At 43.8% G+C, this 26,160-nt stretch overlaps 1 protein-coding gene across 7 annotated transcripts in view; it reads left to right on the forward strand.

Annotated features, from left to right (window-relative positions):
- Window positions 1-26,160, forward strand: part of TNIK (TRAF2 and NCK interacting kinase) — a 295,093-nt gene that overhangs the window by 206,412 nt on the left and 62,521 nt on the right. For 4 of the 7 annotated variants that reach the window (XM_028731575.2, XM_077929776.1, XM_077929778.1 and 1 more), the window contains 3 exons: window positions 188-392; window positions 21,473-21,583; window positions 24,140-24,226. In XM_028731575.2, the coding sequence (XP_028587408.2) occupies window positions 188-392; window positions 21,473-21,583; window positions 24,140-24,226 (403 nt within the window). The remainder of the gene's footprint in view (window positions 1-187; window positions 393-21,472; window positions 21,584-24,139; window positions 24,227-26,160) is intronic. The other 3 variants (XM_077929773.1, XM_077929774.1, XM_077929775.1) reach the window with 3 other exon arrangements.

A 26,160-nucleotide genomic window follows, 5' to 3' on the forward strand; every position in this document is an offset into this window, starting at 1 on the left:
AGCCAAGATGGTCGTGCACAGTAGATTGATTTTATATTGTGGGGTTGAGTCCTAGAGATGGCGGGAGGTGGATTTCTGCCATTCAAGAACCTCTGTTAGTAGTTGATTCAAACAGTTCAAGAACCACCAGTGTTGTTGAATGCAGATGTGCCCCTGGAATGACATGCCTTTGTCTTTCCCTGTGAAGCTCTATCCTAAACCTTCCTGGAGAGTCAACATTAAGACGGGATTTTCTGAGGCTTCAGCTCGCAAACAAGGAGCGCTCAGAAGCCCTTCGTCGGCAACAGCTGGAGCAGCAGCAACGTGAGAATGAGGAACACAAGCGGCAGTTGTTGGCAGAGCGGCAAAAGAGGATCGAGGAACAGAAAGAACAGAGGCGGAGGTTGGAAGAGGTACTAAATACGCCTTTGCATGTAGGGCTTTCTAAAAGGCCTCAAAGGCTTCCAGTTTGGGTAATTGCAGGGAAGTGGGCAAATACCGTACTTTTCGCACCATAACACTCAGTTTTCCCCCCCTAAAAGGTAAAGGGAAATGTGTGTGCGTGTTATGGAGCGAATGCAGGCAGGAGGAGCCGCTCTTGCTGGCTGTTCGGCAGCCTCTCTTCCTCCGCTTGGCTCGCTGAGAAGCCGGCAACAGCTGAGCAACAGCTGAGTGTCGGGAGACAGCCTCTCTCCCTCCTGTCTGCCTGCTCTGTGGTTTTTTGGCGAGGTGGGAGAAGGGAGGCAGCTTGGAAGCCGGCAAGAGCTGCCTGCAGCCTGTAAAAGCCAAGGTGGGAGAAGGGAGAGAGCCTCTCTCCCTCCTGTCTGCCTGCTCTATGGCTTTTTGGGGAGGTGGGAGAAGGGAGGCAGCTTGGAAGCCGGCAAGAGCTGCCTGCAGCCTGTAAAAGCCAAGGTGGGAGAAGGGAGACAGTCTCTCTTCCTCCTGTCTGCCTGCTCTATGGCTTTTTAGCGAGGTGGGAGAAGGGAGGCAGCTTGGAAGCCGGCAAGAGCTGCCTGCAGCCTGTAAAAGCCAAGGTGGGAGAAGGGAGACAGTCTCTCTTCCTCCTGTCTGCCTGCTCTATGGCTTTTTGGGGAGGTGGGAGAAGGGAGGCAGCTTGGAAGCCGGCAAGAGCTGCCTGCAGCCTGTAAAAGCCAAGGTGGGAGAAGGGAGACAGTCTCTCTTCCTCCTGTCTGCCTGCTCTATGGCTCTCCCTTACACACATGTAAGTGGCTCTTACTCTGCTTTCTTTACAATGAGCTGGAAGGAGGGACAAAGAGGGCATCCCCTTCCGTCCCTCCCCCAGCACCTCACCGGTAAATTCAAACAAAGCTGCTTACAAGGCTCGTGTCCCTGCGTCTCCTCCTCTTTTTGCTTCGGTTCGAGGCAAGGCAGCTGCACAAATGTGAGCTCCCCCTCTCTCTTCCTTCCCTCCCTCCCTCCCTCCCTCCCTCTTCCAACTTCAAAAAATATTGGGGGGACAGCCAGGTAAGCCCCACTCACATACCATAATGGGGGGTGGGGGATGACTCCCTCAAATATTTAATGGGGGGGTGAAGGCACCTAGGCCCATAGGAGTTGGCTGCTTTGCCTAGGACAAATGTGAGCTCTCCATCTCTCTTCCCTCCCTCCCTCCCTCTTCCAATTTCAATAAAATATTGGGGGGGGGGGGCAGGTACAGGTAAGCCCCATCTCACAGACTGCAATGATCTCAAGACAAAGTGCATGCACACTTGTACCTTATATGAATGGCAATGCCCATCAGCATGGGGGGAGGATGACTCCCTCAAATATTAAATGGAGGGGGTGAAGGCACCTAGGCCTATAGGAGTTGGCTGCTTTGCCTAGGACAAGTGTGAGCTCCCCCCCCCCCTTCCTTCATCACTGTATTGGAGATACCATACATTACTGACAGTTCCTTCATTCACGTGGTTACAAAGCACGGATCCACATGGATCCTCAGGATTTTTGCACTGGGTCACCCCAAATTCACCATCAGATCACATAGCATGTCCATGGCTACAGCTTGCACCAAAAAAATCACGCACCCACTGTTGCCTGGGGCTGCAATGGTGCAAACACGTGGTTACAAAGCATGGATCCACATGGATCCTCAGGATTTTTGCATTGGGCTACCCCAAACTCACCGTCAGATCACATGTCTGTGGCCACAGCATGAACCACAAAAATCATACATCCACTGTTTTGTTTAGAATATTTTTTTTCTTGTTTTCCTCCTCTAAAAACTATGTGCGTGTTATGGTTGGGAGCGTGTTATAGAGCGAAAAATACGGTATGTGTTCTCAGCTGTTGGATGCTGGTAGATTTTATGTATCCGCACTAAGAAACCCAAGTTCTGAGCTTGGAATAGCAAAGGAAGGACCATATAGATGCATAGGTGCTGTAGCAGATGGTGAGGAAGTAGCAAGCATGCCACAAGTTAGATGCAATTTAATAAAGGGCAAGGGCTTGTATTTATCTTCATGGTGGCTCTAGAAGTTTATTTCTTAAGCTGTGGCTGCCGTACTGTAACTATCTGGGCTGTAATTTATTAGTTTCATAAACAATTCACAGGCATCAGGGAAAAATTAATATGGCTGCCATAGCCACAAATTCAGCTGCTCAAGCCCAGTGCTTTCGGCAATGCAGGAAGACTGAAGCAGAGACACAACGGCAGTGGCCCCAATATCCATCCAAGTATTACTCAGTGTAGACACACTGAAATGAATGGACATGACTAAGTCAGGTCCATTCATTTCAATGGCTTTACTCTGAGTAAATACCACACATAAATTGAATACCACCCATGAATTATAAGTATTTAACATGGACCATGTTTCTGTCCATCCCATTACTATCTAGCCATAGTACTCTTTATTTCCATATCATTCCCAGTCTAATAAAGCCTGCACAGAGAATACTGTCTGTCCCACTTGCTTGTAAATTAGGCCTCTTTAACTGAATCAAGTGATCTCTTTGTTCTCTTGAGTGAAGGACATTCTGACAAAGAGTGGCCCATTTGTGGTTACCTTTGTGATGGCCTCATAGCCACTCATATTGAAGTCATCCCATCCCATTAAAAAAAAAAAGACAATTAGCTATCTGTGCCAAGAGGTCACTGGACAAAGGCTTCGAACAAATGAGCTTCCCTGTTACATGGAACCAGTCATTTCGCCCATTATATTCGGTCAAAGTCGCCTTTTGCTCTCTGGGTTTCTAGGCAATGAACAATGAAGCCCGAGGCGAGTAATTTAAACGTGAAAGAATTTCAAGCAGCTGATTTTGTGCTACTTGAGGAAAAGTGAATAGTTCTTTTCCGTGGCTGCTATTATTCAGGGCTAAAAAGAGAAGGCAAAGCATATCTCAGACAGCAGCATTGTTCAGCCTGGTAAATATATGAGGGCTGTTTCACATATTACTTTGTATTGCCATGATGTTGACCATGACCTACAATAATACACAACATTTCCCGTTCACTCATGGGTCTTCAGCTTTCTGTTCACAGTAGGTAGCCCCTTGGTGCAGGACCCCATATTCCATTTTGAAACTCAGGAGAACTTGGATGCAGTTCATTTTTAAAAAAATAAATAAATCTGTTTTTTATCCAAGGCTCTCAGACCAGCTTACAAACAACAACAGAAAGCAACAATCCCTGCAATAAAAACAAAACCATCATCCATGCAACGAGAGAGTTAAAATTGGTTGCTTTGAGAAACACAAAACAATTTGCTAATTCAGAAAAGCCTTGCTTAAAGATTCTTGAAACTTGGTATTGTTTCTTACCATTCTTTAAAACATGAACCGTGATCAGCCAGAACCACCAATTAAAAAGTCATATACAATACAGTGGTGGTTTTTTAAAAAAAAATAAAAATCACACACACGACCACTTTCCCACAGGATGTAATTGGGAAATATTGATAAATGCTTGTGTAAAAACAAATGTTTTACAACGCCTTTTTTTAAAATAAGAATGTGATGTTCTTGCCAGTTTTGAAACTCCACTGTTTAGTGTAATATTTCCTAGCCACTAAGGAGTCAGAAACCCCGAATGTACTTGCTTACAGGGTTACAAGGCCTTCAGGGTTAAGATCAAGGAGCTCGCAGTGGGCAATAAATTTTATAAGACCTCCTTTGCCAGCTATACTGGCCTTCTGGATGCAGGAAGTGTTTGACGCAGCATTTAAAATATGAACCTCAACCTGCGATGTCACAGGTTTTTTTCTATCACTCTTTGTTATGGGGTTTAATCTGAGGGTTGTTTTTATAGTTGAAAACGTTGTGGGTTTTTTGTGCTGTGTTGTGACTTGTATTGTGCTAGCTGCCTTGAGTTCCTCAGCAAGTAGGCAGGATATACATTTTTTAAAATTAATACGTTCAAATATTGACCCACAGTAGTGCAAAGAGAAAAGAGATAATGTGTTACAGGCCGCACGGCAAATGGGGTAAGAAGAAAACAGCGAGTTAAAATGGAGAAACGCTTTCCTATAGCAAATGTAGTGATACGGCCTTCTTGAGTGCATAAAAATATATGTAAAAGTGGCCCTCAGGATGATAGGGTTTATGCAGCTCTGATCTACTACAAGGAATCTGGCCCTGCCATTGCAATTGGATGCGTCTGCCTCCAAAAAAAGAGCAGGCGATCTGGAACAACCGGGGGATGGAAGAGGAGATGGGATTAGCTGCCGTCTTGTAATAACACAGCGCTGGCTGGCTGTCACGTAGTCAAATGCTCTTTTATGCTGAAGCAAATAATAATAGCCTTTCTCTGCCTGTCTTCCCCCAAGAGGTTTTCATTTGTGAGCTTCATGGCCTTCTGCTTAACAATTTCTTGGTCATTATAGGGGACTTAAGGAGCTGTGGGCACTCTAGCTTGCTTGATGGGGCCTGAGGCTCCTTATACCCCTGAGAGCGCCACACATCTTACCCTCATATTCTCCCCACCCATGGCTTAAAGTAGGGTTGGCAACTGGCAGTCTGCAGACTACATTCCACCACTGCCCTGGGTTTCTGTGGCTTTCCTTTGCTTCCTTTACCTCTAGGCTGGAAGCAGCTGGCGTGAGCATCTTTGCCTGCGGCACTGAAAGAAAAAATCCAAAACAATGTGGTCTGTGCATGATGCTGGGAAATTAATGCTTATGCTCCAGATGATTGGGAAAGTCACCCAATGCGGCTGCTTTCACAGCTTCCTTCTCAGGCAATGCACCGCTTTTGAATTCTAAATATCAAACAGCACCAGATTAATCCAAGCTTCAAGTAGGGAGACAGCAGATAGAGGGCTTTGTGAGTTTCAGGTGTGCTTTAAATGAGGGCTTTCTAGTTCAGACCAGCCCCGTAGATCACAATAATCATTTCTGGATGGACACCCTGGCTTATGCCTTCTCGGTATTGAAAATTGCTTGCAGACACCCTAAAAACGATTCATGCTGCATTTTAGCAAATCAAATTGTTACCTAGCCCAGAACCATAGCACCTTAAAGCTGTTTATATTGCGATAAATGCACAGCCATTGCTCATTCCTTACAAAGAATTCAGATTGCTTTCCTCAAGGAAGCCCTTTTATGGTATATGGCAACTTTTATGCAATGATGCCACAACATATTGTTGTGTAAGTATTATTCTTTCCCCAATTAGTGATTGAGAGCACTGTCTAGACGCTTTCTTGCAAAGGGTCACGAATACCTGTTGCCTCCTGTCCGTGCATCACTTGGTGGCTGGTGACAGGCAAGCCATGTCCAGCTTCAGGTGGTATTCAGGCGGAGGTCAACTGCTGAGACTTAACAGGGGCAGTTCCAGAATCACATCATTACAGAGGATTGAAGTCCAAGTAGAGGACTTCAAGAAGTCTAAACACAGGGGCAACCTGAGAAGCAAGGCTTTTAAACCTGAGTTTTCAAAGCCCCACCCACAGCACAGCTGCAAGCCATCCATGCTGCTTGCGTATTTGCTCTACTTGCAAGGAATCCTTGTTTCTCAGGTGAGCTGTTTGGCTTCTAGAAGCTGACTGAGGCTGCACCTTTAGGCACCTGTGCTTGCTCGGTCTCAGTGGCCACTTCTGATTCCAGGAAGGGGCTACCTGTGTCAGGAAGGGAAGGCTGCAATTCTATTTTGCCCGAGGCTCATGGAACCCCCTGGCCTTCCTCCTTGTCCCTCAAAACAGGCTGTTGCTCTGTGACATTTGCAGGTTGTCCTACAAGGAGAATTCCTTGAGTGTGGCCATAGCACCATAATTCTGTTGGGATACTGCCAGGGAGATAACGTCCATCTGAGCCCCCAAGCCGGCTGCCGGACGATCCATCCATCGACCTCCCGTAGTCACGCAGTCACACAGTACCAGCAATTAGCGGCACGAAGCCTTTGGAAATAGATTGCCACATTCCTAGGCTGGTGCACACTCTTTCAGCAGAATTCACACAGCAAAAGATGCACAGCAGGAGAGCATATTTACAGTTTATTCAACGTTGGTCAGAGCAAACAGAAGACATGACCGTCTGCTTCAGCGTTCAAGCACAGACAGAGAAAACGAAAGCAATAGCAAACATAAACATCCTGTAACAGGAAATACGCAGACTCTGTGACTCACAGCCTGCTCCCTTTTAAGGTGGAACAGAAATATCCTAACAAATTCGAGCATCTGGGCTGCAAGGAGTGGACTCTCAGGAGTACTGGAACTGACTCAAGGCAAAATCTGGATTTACCATTTGGTACCATTTCTTCCCTATCACCTTCTCCTCTGCTTTGTCTTGAGGCTTAGGTGGGCTGGCTGCCAAGCTTTAGCTGACCAAAGTGCTTCTCAAGACTATACCTTATGAACTAGTCGTCTTCAATTCCCATACAAGTTTACTACCAGGCTGGATAGAGTAAAAACATTCCCCTGCTTTTTGAACATGTGGAACTGGATGCTGACCGTCACATCCAGGGAATAAATTTAATGCTTCTGGTCACCAGCTTTCAGGTGCTCGTTGTTTACATATAATAGGAAACCTCTGATGACTTAAAACTGATAAAGAGTTTGGTGTGCCTGGAAAAGCTTGATTACAGCATTTTTTAAAACTAGTTATGTCCCACCCCCGTGCTATATATCATCTGGCTCCATGCTTCTAGAAACCCTGAGAGAGCTTTCTCAAACTCTGCTTTCAAAGAGTGCAGGGCTGCTTCCTAATGTGATAAGTTACCCCTTAATAAAGTCATGGAGGGAGCCAATATCCTGATGCTCACAGCTGGTGATAAAGCCTGATGTCGTCTTCCAGCAGGCAGTGCAGTCAGCGGAAGAATGGAGTGGATTGGTTCCATGCTAAGCCGGCAGTGCATAAGAGTGCTTCACTTGAGGCATCATCCATGAAAAAGTGGTCCGTGGCCCTCAGGTGTTGTTAGCCTCTGAACTCCCATCAGCCACAGCCAGCGCGACCAATGGATGGGACTGATAGGAGTTGTAGTCCAGCAATATCTGAAGGGCCACTGGTACATCTTCATGGCTTAAGGTCTCTAAGCAACATTATCATGTGTCTTGCTCATATATATTCCCCAGCTCACATGAATTTGTTGTAGAGAAGCAAAAAGCCATCCAGACCCAAAGTTGCTGGCATAGCATCCGGTAGTATATCTTGCCCTTTCAGCTGGTGTTTTTAGCATCAGCAAATGTCTCCTCCAGGAAGCTGGTGGTTTTCTAAAGAGGCTGAATCTGAGCATGACAGGGAAAGGGTCATAGTCAGATGAATAATTTGACAGTCTGGTTGCAGTTGTCTGAAAGCTCTGTAAGTAGTAAATAATTTTCACAAGAGCAGCTCTTCCAGGGTGGATGATGAAGGAGTGCTTGCAGATTTCACGTTTGTGGCGTGCAAGATAGGAAGGGCTGGAACTGAGCAAGAGCAGAGAGAATTGTAGAGGACTGAAAAAAGGGAAGCCTGAAGGAAGAGAAGTTATTTCCTAGTGGAAAGACTTTTGAAATAGAAAACTATGCACTGGTCTATGGCTACGTTCCAACAAATCTAATATGTGTGCGTGAAGGAAGGATGCACACAGCAGAGAATTCCTTTGAGGATTTCCCCCTCCATTTCTGAAGGAAAAACCTCTTTATGCTTACATTTTAATATATTAATTGTAAAATGGGTTGCTTTTTCAGCATATGGTGACTATCTCAAAGAAAAGCTCAGCATTCAAGGTTTCCAACCCCCACGCCCCTCCTCAAATGTTATTTCTACATTGACCTTGGCAACTCTCTGGAAGTACTCAAGAGACCACTGATAATCCTCAGGTCACAGTTTAACAATCTATGCAGTGTAAAGTAAATTAGGTTGAGCTAAAACTGGCTAGCCCATTTAGTGGACTATTTCTTTCCTATGACTAAATGCTATCCTACACACACACACACACACACACACACACACACACCCCCTTCCACATCTGAAGTCCTGCTTCATCTGCACAGTCAGGAAAAGCAGGGCCTACTTAGTGATGGTGCCACCTCTGTCTTATTTTAACTCCCATGATGTGTCCATGTAGTTAAACAGATTTGGTGTCACTGAGGACAAACACACCTAACTCAACACTGCCCTCCTTCTGAATTAGATGTGTTTGGCTTCATTGTCTCCCATGGAACCAAATTTACTGTCTCTGCCTCATTGTTACTAGGAAGGAGTGCTGTTATTAAACAGAAAGTGACTGCAGAACTCAACCTAGTGCAAAAAAGGAAGGTCTTTTAGGAAAACAGCAGCAAACCAGTACCAAAAAAATGTAATAGTTTTGAGGTCTTTTACCAAAGGTTTGGAAATGCTTGTTCCCAGTTTTTTAGCTTGGTCCCCCCAAAATAGTTTTGAAAATCGTTTTGAGAATACGTGGAAATAAGATTTATGGAAACTGACTTAAATTTCTTGGGTTCAACTATCCCTGTTCTATATAGTTCTATGCAAGGAATTGAGTATCCATGCACTGATTTTTTTAGTGATTGTCGAATTTTTGTTTTTAAAAAGTCAGATTATATTTTCTTTTGCTCATTGCCATATTCCGTTTCCTAATGCTGCAGCCTTATGTTGCTATAAACACTTACTCCTCTCCATTGGTATGATTTACTACATTAGTTAACATCTCAGTGGGGAATTGCATATCACTGATGTACAGGCAGCCCATACCCCATTAGTTCTATAATGAAAGGTGCATTAAAACGGCAAACATGGTTCCAGAAAGGCAGGAGACATCCCAGTGCTAGCAGGGGAGGAGCTCGAAACAGCTCCGTTGTTTCCATGAAGTGAATGATTGAAGCTGTTGCCTATTCAGTTCTTTCTCTGTTTTATTGTTTGTGAGAGTCAGGGCTGGCCGACCCTTTAGGCAAAGTGAGTTGACTGCCTCAGGCAGCAGGATCCACATGGGCAGCAGATCCAGCCTCCAAGGAATGTATTGGCCACTGCTGTGGTGCCAGCGACAGCTGCAACAAGCTCCTTGGAAGGCGAATCTGCCACCTCCTTGCCAGCCCCCACCCCCAGTGCCGCTTCTACGGTGGCCTCTTTGCAAAGAGGAGGAGCTGCTGGTCTCTTCCTACCCTTGCTCCCGATGTAGATCTTTCTTCTCTGCTTGTTCCTGATGTGGATAGCTTCACTCAGCTCTTCTTCCCTGGTGGGGGCGGGGTGGGGAGCACCATTTTGTGGCTTGCCTCAGGTGCCAAAATGTCTTGAGCTGGCCCTGTTGAGAATATCAGCCTTTGGTGCCTGAGATCATCTCTCCATGATGGGAGCAGGGAAGCAATATATCCTTCTTTGCACTCCAGTAGTGCAAAAGTGACTTCAGTGCCATTTGGAAAGCATACAGGAAGGAGCATCCTTGGGCCACATAACTCAGTGTCATGTACACTGGCTGGCAACACCTCCAGGGTTTCAGATAGGAGTCTCTCCCTACATGGAGATGTGGGGAAACAGTGCTTCTGCACATGCAGATTACAGTGGTACCTTGGTTTACAACCATAATCCGTTCCGGAGGTCTGGTTGTAAACCAAAAATAAGTTGTAACCTAAGGCACACTTTGGCCAATGGGGCCTCCCCCCCCCCCAAAAAAATGGGTTGTAATCCCAAAAAAAGGGGCATGCAATTCCGGGTTTGATATGGTTGTAGTTCAAAACTGTTGTAATCCAAAACGGTTGCAAACCAAGGTACCACTGTATAGGCTCTGCTACTCAACTATGACCCTTCCTTAACCCTTCAAGAATACTGATCAGATTTATACATTGAATTATTAAGCAATTGGTTGCGTAATCATCTGCCTCTTAGTCAATTAAACTGCTTATTTTGAAGATATTTGCATATTACCAAAAAGAGACCTCATCAGGTATCTTTTTTTATTTTTAGCAAGCTTACAGTTTAATAAACAAAAGCAGCCTCTCACTGTTGCAAGATAAGGCAAATCAGTAATGCATTCCTTTCCATTACAGTAACACATTGAAACCAGAATATTCTCCAAACAGTCAAATGTGCCTTTAACTCTCAGACTCCGAGACTGAAATTGCTTCTTCCACACAATTAATCTAACAGACTAATTAAAGCTGGCAGCCTGAGCAATGATGGATAGGATATGCAGGCTTTGCTAGAGTCTGCTCTCAGGCCATTACATACACCCATGAAGATCTCAGCAGAGCTATGCCCAGGGTAGCCTTGGTGAGAGGTAGTATTTTCATGAGGGCGCCATATTGTGCAGGCCTCACCATCTGATCCCATAAGAAGATTCCAAGTTCACCAGATTGCAGTTCCTTCTTGCTGCTGCTGCTTGTTGCCATTGTCTGCTGCTTTTCTTGGTAGACAGATTGATAAAGCCCTCCTAACTATCAGGTTGTCTCCCCGATCTTGCCTTTCTGCTGTTTTACAGAGCTTTCTCTATGTAACTTAAATATATTTAGCTTTAGTTATATCTACTCTGATCTTCATTTATACTGTGTCTAGTTTAACCCCAGACACAAGAATGGCCAAAGCAGATTCCATGAGATTTTGTTTTGAACAGAGCCCTCCACATTGCAACTCACTTTTGAAGGATGCTGCAAACAGCTTCTGGATCTTTTTTGTGGTGGTATTCTGCTCTATGTGGCAGCTGTAAAGGACAGATGATTTCAGCAGACGATTCCTTTACCTCAAGGACCCCCTCTCCCCATATAAACCATCCAAGACTCTGCATTCATTACTGGCTTTATTTACTTATTACATTTTTATTCTGCTATTCCTTCCAAGAGGGAGCCAGTGTGGTGTAGTGGTTGACAGCAGTGGACTCGTAATCTGGTGAACTGGGTTCGATTCCCTGCTCCTCCACGTGCAGCTGCTGGGTGACCTTGGGCTAGTCACACTTCTTTGAAGTCTCTCAGCCTCACTCACCTCACAGAGTGTTTGTTGTGGGGGAGGAAGGGAAAGGAGAATGTTAGCCGCTTTGAGACTCCTTCGGGTAGTGATAAAGCGGGGTATCAAATGCAAACTCTTCAAATCCAAGAGTTCAGGATGCACACATGGTGTGGGTGTCCTCTCTTTATCCTCCCATCAGCCTTGTATGTGGGCTGTGTCCAGAGATTGTGCTATGGTCACCCAGAAAACTTTGTGTCTGCTGGGAAGTTTGAATCTGAGTTGCGCTGCTGTAAGCTCAGCCCTCTAATCCAGGGATAGGCCCTCCAGGTGTTGTTGGGCTACAGCTCCCTTCATCTCTGGCCATTGGCCATGCTGGCTGGGGGACACTTAAGTTGGCTATCCCTGCTCAGACTATTACACAGTAGTGCCTCTCTTAAGAGAGGTGAAGAACACACTGTGGTGTGCTTTTATGTAACTAGAACTGTAAAGCTTGTGCTGTTGGCCCAGAGGTGAAATAACTGGGATCCCTGGAAGTTGCCTGAATAATATTGGTGAGGGCACACTGCTTGACATCAAATACATTTCTCTTGGGGACAGGGAACTGTTCAGAGCCCAAAATGGAATTGGGTCGCACATGTATTCATATGTAAATATGTGTTCAGATGCAAATTTCACAGCAGCCTGATTAGAATGCACCTTCTGGAACTTGCATAATGAGTATTTCTTAATGACAGGATCAATCCCTTGGTGTCAAACAGATATACAATTCTAGATTATTAATTTTTAAAAGGATTTAGCTCTTGCTAAAGCCAAAGCCTTAATTAAAGTTTAAAAAGCAATTCTATTGGGAAACAAAATGCTCAATCTTAATTGGAGGGGTTCTCTTTGCAGGGGGATAATTAACCTATGAGCAGGGTTAAATTCAGATGGAGTCGCTTTAGTGAATTTACACAACCCAGTTTTTCCATTTTCTCCAGAGTGAGTCCTAGGGAGTTTGCACTATACTTGTGGTCTAGATAGAAGTGGGTCGTCTCGAAATGGGAAGATTTGAAAAGATGTATTAATAGTCCAAGATGGCATAGCAACTTGAGCCTGGTATGCTAAAATAGGCAAACTGTGATGTTGCTTCTTGGAAAAGCAGTGTATAAATCTACCTTCAACGCATTGTTACAGCAGATTGCAGCATATCCTTGCTCAGGTGTGGTTCCCAAATCAACACAGGATTACTAGTATAAAATGAATGGTGGACAAGTTCTTCAAAAAGTTTAAAAGTTGTTGTGTTACGCTGTCAAACAAAAAAATTAAATCATTGTCAAAACTGTGATCAGAACAACCCACAGGCAAGCTTGTCTCTCCAGTGGAGAACATGCTTGGTTCCTCACCAGCTCCTGAGTTGTAATGGTGGGGGCACAATGTAAGTTCTTTGCCATGGAGAATCACATTGGCTCCCTCTCTTTCAATGGCAGAAGAAGATGATATTTTTACATTGCGCTTTTGACCTAGGTGGAAACTGGTTATTGATGAGATCTTACGATGTGGTCTTGTTTGGTTTTGCTGTTGCTCCTGTTGAATTGCACTATAATTTTTTTCTGACTTTTGTGTAGTTCATGGTAATAGCTCATATTTAATCTGTGTTTTATTTTATTATAATTGATGGCATGATTGTTAGCAGCCTTGAGGGACCTATAGAAATGGAAAGGTGGGCTAGAGTATTTTAGTAAATAATTGAGCAGTGCTGAGTCCATCCCCTTAAAAACTCTCTAGGATAAAATTGTTTTTCCCCAGCCAGTTTCCTAAAGGCAAGAGGGATGTGGAGTGGCATCTGGCACAAGGAGTTCCATAATGATGGTGCTACACCAACCCAAGCATGATCTCCAAGCAGCTGATGGTGGGAGAAAGATCCAGTAACCTCAGCGAGAGAATTTTGATGGGGATGGTTTGAGGACAGCATGTGTTGGGAGCCATTGGATTATTTTTTCCAAACCGCGGCTACTGAGGGCTACTAAGTCTCCCTTAGTAGTTCTAACTTGCATGGCTCGGTTAATTTTACAGTTCCCAAGGGAGTCTAGCTTACCACTGAACTGCTGCTCATTAGAATTCCTTTTTAGCAGCGCCCTGGAGGCTTGTGGCTTCAAATGGCATCCCTCATCAATATTTAAGGCCTGCCATTGCAAACGTGGTAGAAAGAAGCTCACTTTGTGGCTTGGAGAAGAAAGTGAAATGGTTTTGGAGGGGTAAAGAGACCTTGTCCTGAAGCATCACCTGTGAAGTTGGATAAACAAACCTGATAATGAATTGGTGGTCTTGCTTCCAGAGCTGTGTTCTGTGAACATAACCCGGTAGGCCCAGGAAAACCAAGGGAAATCAGGACATTGTTTTCACAGAGACACAAAGGAGAAAAATTGAGACAGGAGATGCTAGAAAGTTCCGGAAGAATGGTAGTTTCACCCTCAGAGAGCTACAGTTCCCACGATTTTTTGAGCGGGGGGAAGCCATCTGCTTTAAATGTGCAGTGGATGTGTTTGAAATGTTTGGTGCAGATCTGTCTTCTGTGTCACCAGTTTTAACTTGGGGTGTGTGGTGGGAGAGGACAAGCACTTCCCAGTTATCTCAGGAAGATAAAATAATTCAATCTCAATGGAAATGGCTATCATTGATGAAGGTGAAAGAGAAGTGCATGCATTTGTATGTATTTGCATGCATGTGTATGTTTACAGTGTGCGTGTGTTTATATGTCTATTCCCTCTCATAGAAATAACCATAGACATGCAATACAACTGTAACCACAAATCAACAAGCTCAGAAATACAGGGGAGGTAGGGTTGTGTATATGAAACTAGCAAGTGGATCAGCCTTGAGCTGTGTTTTGGTCAGTTACATATGATAGTCATCCACGGAACGTGAATTTAGCCACGAATTTCCAATTTTCACCCCCAGATTTGGTTGCAGTAGTATTTCATGTTTACGCCGATTCTTTTCTGCTTGTAATCCAGTTTACACATCAGCCGTAATCTTCAGGGGTCATCCCTTGCCAGTTGCAGAACCCAAGCAGCCAGCGAAGCCACAGAGCTAATTCTTTTTTTAAGTCCTAGAAGAAAATTAGCCATTACTTTGGTTAACAGTCAGTCTGATGTGACCTGACGCGTGACTGCCGTACTAGCTTGGGAGGGAAGTGTTTGGTCCTGATCTTTCACGCTAGACGAGCATATCGAAATTGGCTTTAGCATTTTGAAAAGGCCAAAGAGTTTATTTATATTTTATGCTGCAGATGTGCTATTAAGCAGGAAAGGATAAACACTGTGCGTGGAACCCTCTGGAAATGCATCTGCAGTTTGCTGAACAGCTAAGGACAGAGGGAGCTGCTTTACAGCGATTTCGGAATATTCTTGAGTTTTTAAAGCTTTTCAGATCACCCTGTGACCTGAACAGATGGTAGAGAGCTGGAAACTTGATCGCTGGCTTTGCTGTGCTTTTCTGCTGATGCCACTTTATAAATAAACCAGCAAACACTGGCAGGTAGTGCTACAATTCCCACAGTGGATTGTAATCCCCCGTTTTATGTAGCTCTGGGAATTGCAGCTCTGTGAGGGGCGTAGGAGGTGTGCAAACAATTCACAGCACCCTTAATAAACTGCCATTCCCAGGATTCTTTGGGATAAGCCATGACTGTTTAAAGTGGCATGATACTGTTTTGAATTTATATGTGCCCTCGGCCTCTGGGAGCACAGCCAGACATGTCACGGAAGTTTGGTGTCAAAGCTAGGCCATGGGCAGCATTCTAGAGTGATTCAGGAGCTGGGAACCTAGAGTCAGGGATCAGAAGGCATATCAGGGAGCAGGACTGTAAAATAAGCCACAAATCTGAAATGAAGAGCAAGACCAGAAATGGAAGACAGGCCAAAGCTCAGGCAGGGCTGCTTACTCAAGCGAAGTTCCCATGAAACGGGAAACCCTTGTGTTCCAAAGAGATACTTGCTCTTTAGGGCAAGAGTCATAGGTCAGTGCTAGAGCATGTGTGTTTTATTCAGGAGATCCCAGGTTCAGTTTATGGCATTTCCAGGTAGGGCTGAGAGGGACACCTGTCTGAAACCCTGGAGAGTCGCTACAACCATCTGCATTGCAGTCTTGGAATACAATATTTGTAAAAATAGCAAACATTACATATCACCACACTATATTATGTTACACCATTATAAGCTCTTTTACAATTTGGGAGGGGCAAAGTGGGAAAGCGACATCTCAGGAACTAATAATATTATGTTGATGGTTGCAGGGTAATAAAAATGGAAAAACTGCAGAGTCCTTGAGACACTGAGTTCCTGGAACAATGAGCTGTGGCAAATCGGCATGGCAGAAAAATTGACATACTAACTTAAGTTAGTTAAAAGTAAAGCCAATATATTTGATTTTTCTTAAAGCGTGGCAAGATTTTATCTCATATACAAATCAGGGACGTATTTAACACTATCAAAGCTTTTCATCAGATTATAGAAAAGAGATTAAGTTGATGAAGTATAATGGAAATTTCCAGGATGCTAATGGATCTTAAATATACGCTTACCTACCTATATGTAAAAAAAGGAAAAAGTGTTTAGAGCATTTTACCTTCTGACAGTAATTACGATGTAACTCTTTGTTGTTGTTTGGTTTTGTATTTTTTTTGGATGGGGGAGGGGGAGAAAGAAGGATTCATTCCTGCCAGCTCCAGGTAGGGATGGAAAAAAGTTGTCCTGTGAAACCCTGGAAACCTAATGACAGACATTATAGACAACACCAGAGGACCAGTGATCTAACTCAGTGTAAGGCAAATTCCTATGCTATCACTGACTGACGAAGGCCTCAGATAAGTCCCTCTGGAAATCGTGTTTCTTGAACCGTCAGCATGGTGTTTAGTTAGGGAAGGGGGATACAACCATTGTCAATGTGACAGTGGAATTGTTACCGATAGGGAAGGGTTGCGTCCAGAAGGAATTTCCCTTTGCAAGGATTTAAGAGCAGCAGCAATTACAATAGAGGGTTGAAGGTAGCAATGCAGAAAGAGGAGAGGCAGAACGAAAGCGGGGAAATACTGCAATTCAAGGACGTAGAAGAAGAAGAAGAAGAAGAAGAAGAAGAAGAAGAAGAAGAAGAAGAAGATGATTTTATTCATACCCTGCCCATCTGGCTGGGCTTCCCCAGCCACTCTGGGTGGCTTACAGCATATCTAAAAACATAATAAAAGATGAGCAAAAAAATTGAGCAATTCTCATTTAATAGCATACACCTTAATAGTCGACTACCCTCTGCACTTGCGCCATTAATAACCAGAAAACCAGATGGACATTTGTTCTGATTCAGCAGTAAACCACAGGTTTTCCCAGCAAAAGCAGCAGGGCAAAAGAAAAACCTCTCGGACCCATGCCTAGAAATCGCTGGACAAACGCAAGTGTGGATGATCCCAGAGACTCATTGGCAGAGATAACCCTGTAAAGCCCTGGCATCTGTCTCTCTGCTTCTGTGTTTCCACAACTACTGCTGTCTGGTGGCCAGTGTGTCATAGTGTCTGCAAAACATAGCTTGTTTATACAGAGGCTGTGGTGATGGTGGGGTTGAAAGTTTTTTATAAATATATAAAAGCAGATAAAACAACATATCTATATTAATTGCACATGGGATCACATTTGGTCCATGTGAATAATAATAATAATAATAATAATAATAATAATAATAATAATAATAATAAAAAATGAACACTTTTGCAATATGGCTCCCTTCCATAGAGTCAGAAAAAACATTTGATCTCTTGGGATATGCACCTAAATACTCCTGCGGGTTCTTTTCTCTTTCTCATCATAATTAGGTAAACTGCACAAAAGGTAAGCAGGGCCCAAAGGTAGGAAGGCCAGGTCAGATTATTTGTCTGTGTAGCCCAGAATTGCCTGTTCTGACTGGCAGCAGCTCTCCAGAGACCCGCCTTCCCCACCCCACCCTGTCCCCGTAGTTGTAGCCAGAAGTTCCCTACCCTGGGTCTCTAAGATCATCTGCTGCCAGACCCTTTTTAAGTGGGAATGCCAGGACCGGAGACCTTCTGTTCATAAACCTTGTGCTCTGCCACTGAACTATAGCCTATTAGGCGATGGCAAAGAGCTAAATGAGAATGAGCAGAGATTGTGAATACTACCTGGCTGAGATACCTGTACTGCAGTGTTGTGGAAGTCTGGCAATCTTCAAGTTCTTACCTCCATTGTCTGAGGCAGCATGGAGATTGTAGGAGGCTAGAATGCTGTTGCACTCATACTGCTGCTTGATAGCTTCTCATAAGCATCTGGCTGTCCCACTGTGAGACAAGGACGCTGGACTAGATGGGCTTCCTGTTATTCTTACCAGTTTCTCTTGCTTTTAATCAGGATAGTGTGGGCAGAGTCTGGGCAAGAATTGAGCTTCTCCTGGGCACTGTCCCTGCAAAGAGACGCCTTACATTTTAGGGCTTTTCTGCAGGATGAGAAAACTGGGTCTCAAGCACATTTCAGTGGGGTAATTCCCTTAAAATGCTTACCTGTAGTGGCACACCATGCTCTTCCTTCATGGATCAAACTGGGGTAACCTTGTTTAATCTTCAGCACTCAAAATATAAGGCAAGAGCCTGGCTTTGCACAGTGGATGGAGTATATAGCTGCTGAGCAAATAGTAAATCAATAAACTGAAAGGTTAACGAAATAGCAGGACAGTAAGAAAGGGATGGAACAGATAGCTTGCTCCTCTTTGCAACGTTTAGTTTTCTTAAAAAATAACATGAACTGTGGGCTCATGAAGTGCCACACTGAAGGTCAGGATGTTGCAGCGCTATCTTCACAACAAAAGTGCAGCTTTGTGCGAACCCCAGCAAAACCATGTAATAATGGTGCAGGCATTGCACTAGAAGCAGATTTTGCTAGAAGGGCAGTAAATTCTTCAAAGTGAAGGGTGAGCATCGCAATAGAAAACCGGTGAAATACTCAACAGTGGAGCGGTGAAAACACGATCAAAATATGGTTGGCGTAATACATTTTTAGCTAAAATGGCATGCAGTGAAAGCCAGCCAGCCAGCTCTGTGTTTCTGATGTTTGCCAGACTGCTTAATGCCACTACTAATGAAGGATTTTACACATCTTCATTTCTCTTTCAAGACACACAGGCCCAATTGTAGACACATCTCATCCATGGCTGCAATCAATACTGAGTATGCTTTGCACCGTGGACCCAAGTGGCATGTAATTATGAGACTGTATTGATTTCCCCGCAAAGAGGCTGCTAGCGTACAAAATAGCAGCTTGACTTTCAAATGACTGGACCAGCAGCCTTTTCTTTCCCTGAGAAAATTAACATGGTTTGGTGAAAGCTCCGAATTCTGTGCAGGGTCTTGAAATCGCATTGTAGCAACACTATCAGAAATGGGTCACTCTCCCCTGTTATAAATCTTCACCACTCCTGATTATTTTATGTGCAGCCCATTTGGCTGCCTGGGAAAAATATTTGGGACCCAATCCAGACAACTGCATGGGGAATTGGCTCTGCCCAGCTGGGCCTCAGTGCCCCTTCCTCCTGCTGAAAGGGAAATTGGAGATACCATATGTCTGCCTTTGGTCCCTCGCATGCATATGTTAGAATACAGCCATCTATGCATTTAACAACGTAAATCGGTATTGGAATTAGTATGGCTTACTTTTAAAAAAGTATTGGCGGCTTTAAAGAGCTGACGTGGTGTAGCTAAGAGACTGAACTCCCTAGTTTGAACCTGTCCTCTTCCGTCACGAATTCAGTAGCCCATCCGCATTAGGAGAATAATAATTACCAATGTTATGCATATGTCCTATTAAAAAATGAGTTGTCAAAGTATGGCTATTCCACAGTAAATGTCTAGTGTGGAAGTTGGCTGCAATGAGTTTCTTGTGCAAAAGTCTCCTTTTGTGCTGAACCCAGGCATCTCTCTACCAAGCGGGTCCTGATTCCCTGCATCCAATGTAAACACAATTCTTCAGTTTTTTATCACTCCAATATATTAGCTGTCTCTCAGGCCATGTGACGGTGCAAAATTATGTGCTATTCCCAGATACTTTTCCTCAAAGAGCTGAGCTATGCGACCTGTTTTAATTTAACAACAACAACAACAACATTTTTATTATTTATACCCCGCCCATCTGTCTGGGTTTCCCCAGCCACTCTGGGTGGGTTACAAGATATCTAAAAATATAATAAAAACATCATCAATCCTTAAAAACTTCCCTAAACAGGGCTGCCTTCCAATGTCTTCTCAAAGTCAGATAGTTTTACCTGTATATGTATGCTCATTGGAATTTGGTAGAAATGGTCAAGAAATGTTCCTTGAAATTGGTGAGGATATTTATAGCAAGAGAAATAAAAAGAAATTGTTATTTAGGGGAACTGAATTTAATTCTAAATTATATTCCGGAAATGTGGGAAATTTCAAGGGGTCAAAAAAATTGGATGTACCGTGCTATATTAGAAGCAAAAAACTTGTTTTGATGAATTGGAAAAGCCGCAAAAAGATTGAGCACATGGATTGACAATATGGACAGATTAGCTACATATGAATGAATTGCATGTCGACGCAAAATAAGAATGGATAAATATGAAGAAATCTGGAACGAATATTTAAGCGATAAGGCGGATAGTGGTGGGAAGTAGGGGGAGGAGAGAGAGGTGGGAAAATATTGTTAAAAAAGGTGTAGTCATAGGTATATCAATGTATTCAAATCTGAATTGTCAAATTGTGTTACTATTGTTGTTATGGTTTTTGTTGTATGTGTCTTTTGTAGTTGATGTTTATATTGAAAAAATGATGAAAGAAATTTCAAAAAACCCAAAAAACTGGATTATTTGTTCTGTGTACAGTATTATTATTTTCAGAGGGTGTTGTTGTTGTTTATTTTATTTTTTACATGCCCTCCACCTATGGGTCCCAGGGCCCAACAATTTAAAATGCAGTTTAAAACCATTAAAAAAACTTACAACCACAGAAAATAGGGTTGTATTTGCTCTAATGACCCTTTCATGCTATTTAAAATCTATCTATGTCTATTAGCTGTGATGGAATCTCCAGGTTCAGAATCAGATACCAGATGCTGGTGAGCCATAGCAGGAAAGGCGAGGTTGCCTTTGTGTCCTGCCTGTGAGTTTCCGAAAAGCACCTCGTTGGCCAGTTTGGGAAACAAGATGCGGAATTAAACACGACTTTCAGTATAATTCAGCAAAGATATTGTTAGCTTTGGTCCAAGTAGTACTGGGTGACACCCAACACAGAGCAAATCCGTTTCAGTCACACTTAACAAACTTGTATGTTTGAAACAGATGTTATATATGCATATACAGTGGTGCCGTGGTGCTCGAACTTAATCCGTTTCGGGAGTCTGTTCGATTCCCGAAACCATTCGAAAACCAAGGCATGGCTTCTGATTGGCTGCAGGAGCTTCCTACACTCAAGCAGAAGCTGCGTTGGTCGTTCGGCTTTCAAAAATGGTTTGGAAACCAGAACATTTACTTCCAGGTTTGCAGTGTTTGGGAGCCGATTTGTTTGGCAACTAAGCCGTTCAGGAACCAAGGTTTGACTGTAGTTTTAATGCTATTAATGTTCAGTTGCTTTTTAATTCCTGGTTTTCCCCCTCCATGTTTTTTTAACAGTTCTTGTTTTTAATCTGTAAGCTGCCTTGAGTCCCGTATGGGGGGAAAGGTGGGGTATAAATAAATACATAATAATAATTACTAAAAACCAAGTTGTGTCATAAGGGTCTTCTGACAGTGGGTGGCCCAGAGGTGACATCTGCACCCAAATTGTTCCACGCTTACTGAATTTGCTCTGTGTCTAGGCTTAATGGCATACAGGACTGTTTCATTACCTTTACATCTGTTCAGCAGCTGGTGTGGTTTAGTCCCTCTGGTTCTCTGCAACAGGGTGGCATGATGTATCTTTTCACCGCATTAGACAGAATAGGTGGGTTTGCTGGGGAAATCGTGGCAAGTTGGTGCCTCTGACATTGTATAGCCATGGGCCAAATTACCTTGTGAGACCGCTTCCTGATCTGGTGTGCTGCTTGTTCCCCTGAGATCTTATATTTGTACCGGCAAACAACTAAAGCATTTGCCCTTTTTCCTCCTTTTTTCTTTTTGCTTTGTTCCTCCCCTGCCTCCTCCCCCCTCCCACATTTCTACAGCAGCAAAGGAGGGAGAAAGAATTAAGGAAACAGCAAGAGAGGGAGCAGCGGCGGCATTATGAGGAGCAAATGCGCCGAGAAGAGGAGAGGAGGCGTGCCGAGCATGAGCAGGTAACCCGCATCTCCTCCAGGATGAATCTGCTTTTAATGGATGAACCTGCTGATTTCCAAGGTTGGAACTCAGTTTTGTCCCTGTGCGTTCGCCCAATATCAAGCTGCTGTTACATGCAGTTCCCTGGCATATGTGTTGTCATCGAGCACATGCTTCTGATCATCATTGCATTTTTAGGTGTACCCTTAAAACACCATGCCTGCATCCCCCTACGAATCTAATGTTGTTCTTTGATATGGTTCACATAAAGGTGTAAATGATGGATTTGCCATTTGAGTGCTTGACCTCCAGTGCCAATCTCACCTGAGTGAACCCTTGCAGGTGCTTTGTAAAAAAACATTACCAGCAGCTGCACAGTCTTACATGTGATGGCTTGCTCAGACATTTGTTTCCAACATCTTCACTTTCACTTCCAGCTGGCATTTCAGAGTCACCGCTGATTCAAAATAAGCATTAAAGTGGCTTAGTGACTCTGCCCTTGGAAATTTAAGAAACCGTGTTTCATTCATTACACTTGTGTGCTCTGTTGCTTTCACTGCCAAACTCTCAGTCACTTGTTCTGCGTTGATTCCTGTCCATTATGTGACTCGCCAGCTCACTAACTAATGCAATAAGGCTGGATATCTTCTTCTCACAACCACTTCCTCTCTGCAAAAAAAAAAAAAAAAAGTTGGTGATTTCTCTCTGGATGCTTTCTAGCTTTCAGTGGGGAATATGTTTAGAATTGACTCAGGTATCTATAATGGACTCTTCAGTTTATCATTACTGGAATGTGCTGCAGTGAGCCTCAGGCTCACACACTCTCCTCTTCCAGCATGACCACAGAGAGGAGAACGGCAGATTTTGCTTTCATGTTTGATTAACTACTGTTTAGTGTTACACCCTGAGCTAAACTTGTTAATCTTAACTATGGTTTGTTTGAAACGAGCCACCTTCACAACCCATGGTTTGCAGCTGGCTTGTTTCAAACAAAACACAGTTAAGATGTACTACAGTTAATTTGGATGAAATGGCAAGCCGTGCTTACTCAAAATAGAAGCAAAAGGTGCCAAACTCTTTGCAGTCATGATAGATAGTGGGGAGTGTGCCAGGCGTGGAACCTCTTTCCTGATACAGACATCAACTGTAGCTTACCTGCAGCTGGTGTTGGGCAAGGTGGTAGCAAAGTTAGGAGTGTACAGGTGTACTAATGGCAGTAGAAGATGGACTCCATCAGTGCATTCACACAGCTCTGACCTCACTGCTACTCTGTCCTGCCCAAGTGCTGCCCTGGCAAGCTGCCATGGTGGTGATATTGGGAGGGCAGCACCATGGCTCTTGCCCACCACACCAACTGCTGCTGGTGTGTGCCAGCCCAGGAATTGCTCCAGCTCATGCTCATCAAGATAAACCATGGTTTATCATTATCTGTGAGTACAGTCTGTTAGTAAACAGGCAAGGTGGTCTGCATCCTGCATTTTTTGGCCAATGTCAGAATTTAGGGTGAGTTGCAACATTCAGAATGAGTTAATGTAAGATGATTTGAATTTTATGATGTTAAGATTTTGTTTATATTTGTTTTACTGTGTGTTGTAGAACACATTGTGCTCTTTGGAGGATAACGATATTTATTTATTTATTTAAACATATTAAGTAAACAAAATACAGAAAATAAAGAAGGAATTTATTAATATTGAAACTGATGATTATATTAAATCTCAGCTTTCAACTTCGTTTTCAAAAAGAGAAGTATGTTTCCAGCCCATCTGGCATGAAGACGGGGTTGAAGTGCCTGATAAACAAAATTTCAAGACCAGAGGCTGTATGGGCTCTTTATAGAAAAATCTTACAGCCATCATATTCCTACCCACAATGCCATGATGATGAGCCGCACCCAGATAAACCACACAAAATGAAAAGTTGCACCTTTATAGACATATTTCAGCTTTTCTTGGTGCAGGAATTGGGTCCTTGAATCAAGCTTGGAGGTAGCCAGGTCAGCTAACCTGTGACCCTCCAGATGTTGCTGAACTGCACGTCCATCAGTCACAGCCAGCCTGGCCTATGATCAGGGATGATGGGTGTTTTAGTTCAGCATCAGCTGGTGGTCCATGCGCCCTCCCTGCTTTTAAAAAATAGCAAGTCTGAGTAGAATGCTTGTTCTCAAATTGGTTGAACAACATCTGATCAGATTTCTTTAAAGAGCTTTTCACCAGTGGTGGTTTGCATTTCTGTTCAGTTTATCAGATGATTTATCCCTACCTCTCTTTACAGAATTTGGGTAACTGTGGCACAGAAATTGCCTTCCTTATTTTATGCATAACATACAGGCAGCCCTGAATGTTACTATGCCGTCTACTTTGTGGTATCTTAGCAGCAAGCAGAAGTTTTTTCAAAGTTGCACGGTGTTCATCCAAATGCTTTACATCACAATAACACTGCATTCCCTTTGGTTCCTCTCCTTAATGTTTCTGCGGTTCTTTCTTCAAATTTCAACATGTGGCCACTTCTTTCTCTTTGAAATTACGGTTCTTTCTTTTTCTCTCCTTTTTTTCTGCTCCCTGCTGCGCACCCAGGAATACATCAGGCGACAGTTAGAGGAAGAACAGAGGCAGTTAGAGATCCTGCAGCAGCAATTACTGCAGGAGCAAGCTCTACTTCTGGTAATGGGGAGTCAGGATCCCTGTCGCATCCTTTGCCCAGCCCTTTCTGTGTAGAATGAGACTGCATGTTATTAGCCAAATGTGTAACCGGGCCTTCAGACTTATAGGGTTGCCATCTCTTTTGGAGACTTGCCTTTCTCCTGTACAGTATAAATCTGAGTGCCTTAATTTGTCCAAGCATTGGCATTTGTAATATTTATTAAATTCCCAACACATTCAAATGTTTTGGGGCGCATACAGTAATGGAATGGCCGGCTGGTAGTCCAAGGGTTGGCTCTAGCCCAGGAAGCCATTTTATTTGGCCCTATCTAGTTTGAGTCTGGGCGCATTGTTAAAAAGAGATAAATATCCTAAGCCCTAACTAGATGTTACTTCAGAGCTTCATGCTCAGCTCTATTAGTGTATTTTAAAGGTAAAGGTAAAGGTACCCCTGCCCGTACAGGCCAGTCGTGACCGACTCTAGGGTTGCGCGCTCATCTCGCTCAAGAGGCCGGGGGCCGGCACCATCCGAAGACACTTCCGGGTCACGTGGCCAGCGTGACAAAGCTGCAACTGGCGAGCCAGCACCAGTGCCGTACACGGAAATACCGTTTACCTTCCTGCTATAAAGCGGTACCTATTTATCTACTTGCACTTAGGGCTGCTTTCGAACTGCTAGGTGGGCAGGAGCTGGGACCGAACGACGGGAGCTCACCCCGCCGCGGGGATTCGAACTGCTGACCTTACGATCAGCAAGTCCTAGGCACTGAGGTTTTACCCACAGCGCCACCCGCGTCCCTATTAGTGTATTTTACTTCTTCTTAAAAGCAGCTGCTAGGGCAGGAACCATTTGGATCAGAGGCATGACATTGATAGAGGTTATCCCCTTCCCCTCTCCATGCCACAGCCCCAATCCAAATCCACTCCTGGCTGCTGGTAGCTACAGAAAAGAAAATAAACAGGCAAGGATCTGCAGCTACTAGCATCTCTAGGGGAGTTAATTTAGATTGAGTGCACCCACAGCACAGAGGGAAAGGAAATTTTCCCCTTGATATTTGCACCAACATACCGGACTGTTTAATTTTTTATAGTAATAGTCACCTGCTATCTAGAGCTGGCCAGATTAAGGATTAAACATATATAGTCTGAAATGAGGATTAAGCACATATAGTCTGAAATGCAGTATTCCGTCTACTGCTTCTAGGACACCCTTGTTCATAGGAAAGCATGTGTCTTCTCCCTGAGTTACAGCCTGTGAGAGTAATATTGAAGGGCAGGTGGACTACCAGTGACCAGGCTTGAAGTTACAAAACCAAAAGGCTCAGAATCAAAGTAGTTCTTGATTAAAACAACAACAATTTTAGGTGGCAGTCCTAAAAGTCTAGGCCAATGTGAGTGTGGAGAGTCTCGTTCAAGAATTATTTTGCCAACTCTTACCCAGGTTCACTCCCGTCCCCTGGCAAGGGAATTGTCCAATTCTCTGCTGTGCTAAGGATAGCGTGCTGCAATGGTTTCTTCTTTGAATGCAAGCACTGCCACGCTCTGAATGTTTTCGTTGCCTTTCCGCCAATAAATGGAGCAGCCATTGCTGTGCACGTCTTTTCCTCTGCTCAGTCCGCTTCTAGAACATCCTTCATTTTCATGGAAGGAACAGGCCTCTGCTGTGTTTATTGCAAAGCTATTAATTGAAAGCTACTGGCACTGTGTGCTGGAATACAATCTAACTGAAACGTACTTGCTCCCTGTAATCTCTTCTTGGTTTTATAGGATTCGACGGCATATTTCAGTTGCAGGCTGCTTAGCTTTACATTCCTGACAGAAACATTTTTGCACTGCTTTTTCATGCTGTTTACAGTTTTGACATGGTTTATTTGCTGAATTTCCTGCATATATCCTCTTCCCTTTACTCTCCGCACCCTGCCACTTAAGCTAAATTTATATCTTGTCTTCATTTT

The sequence above is a fragment of the Podarcis muralis genome, chromosome 6, assembly GCF_964188315.1.
Source record: "Podarcis muralis chromosome 6, rPodMur119.hap1.1, whole genome shotgun sequence".
Lineage (NCBI taxonomy): Eukaryota > Metazoa > Chordata > Lepidosauria > Squamata > Lacertidae > Podarcis > Podarcis muralis.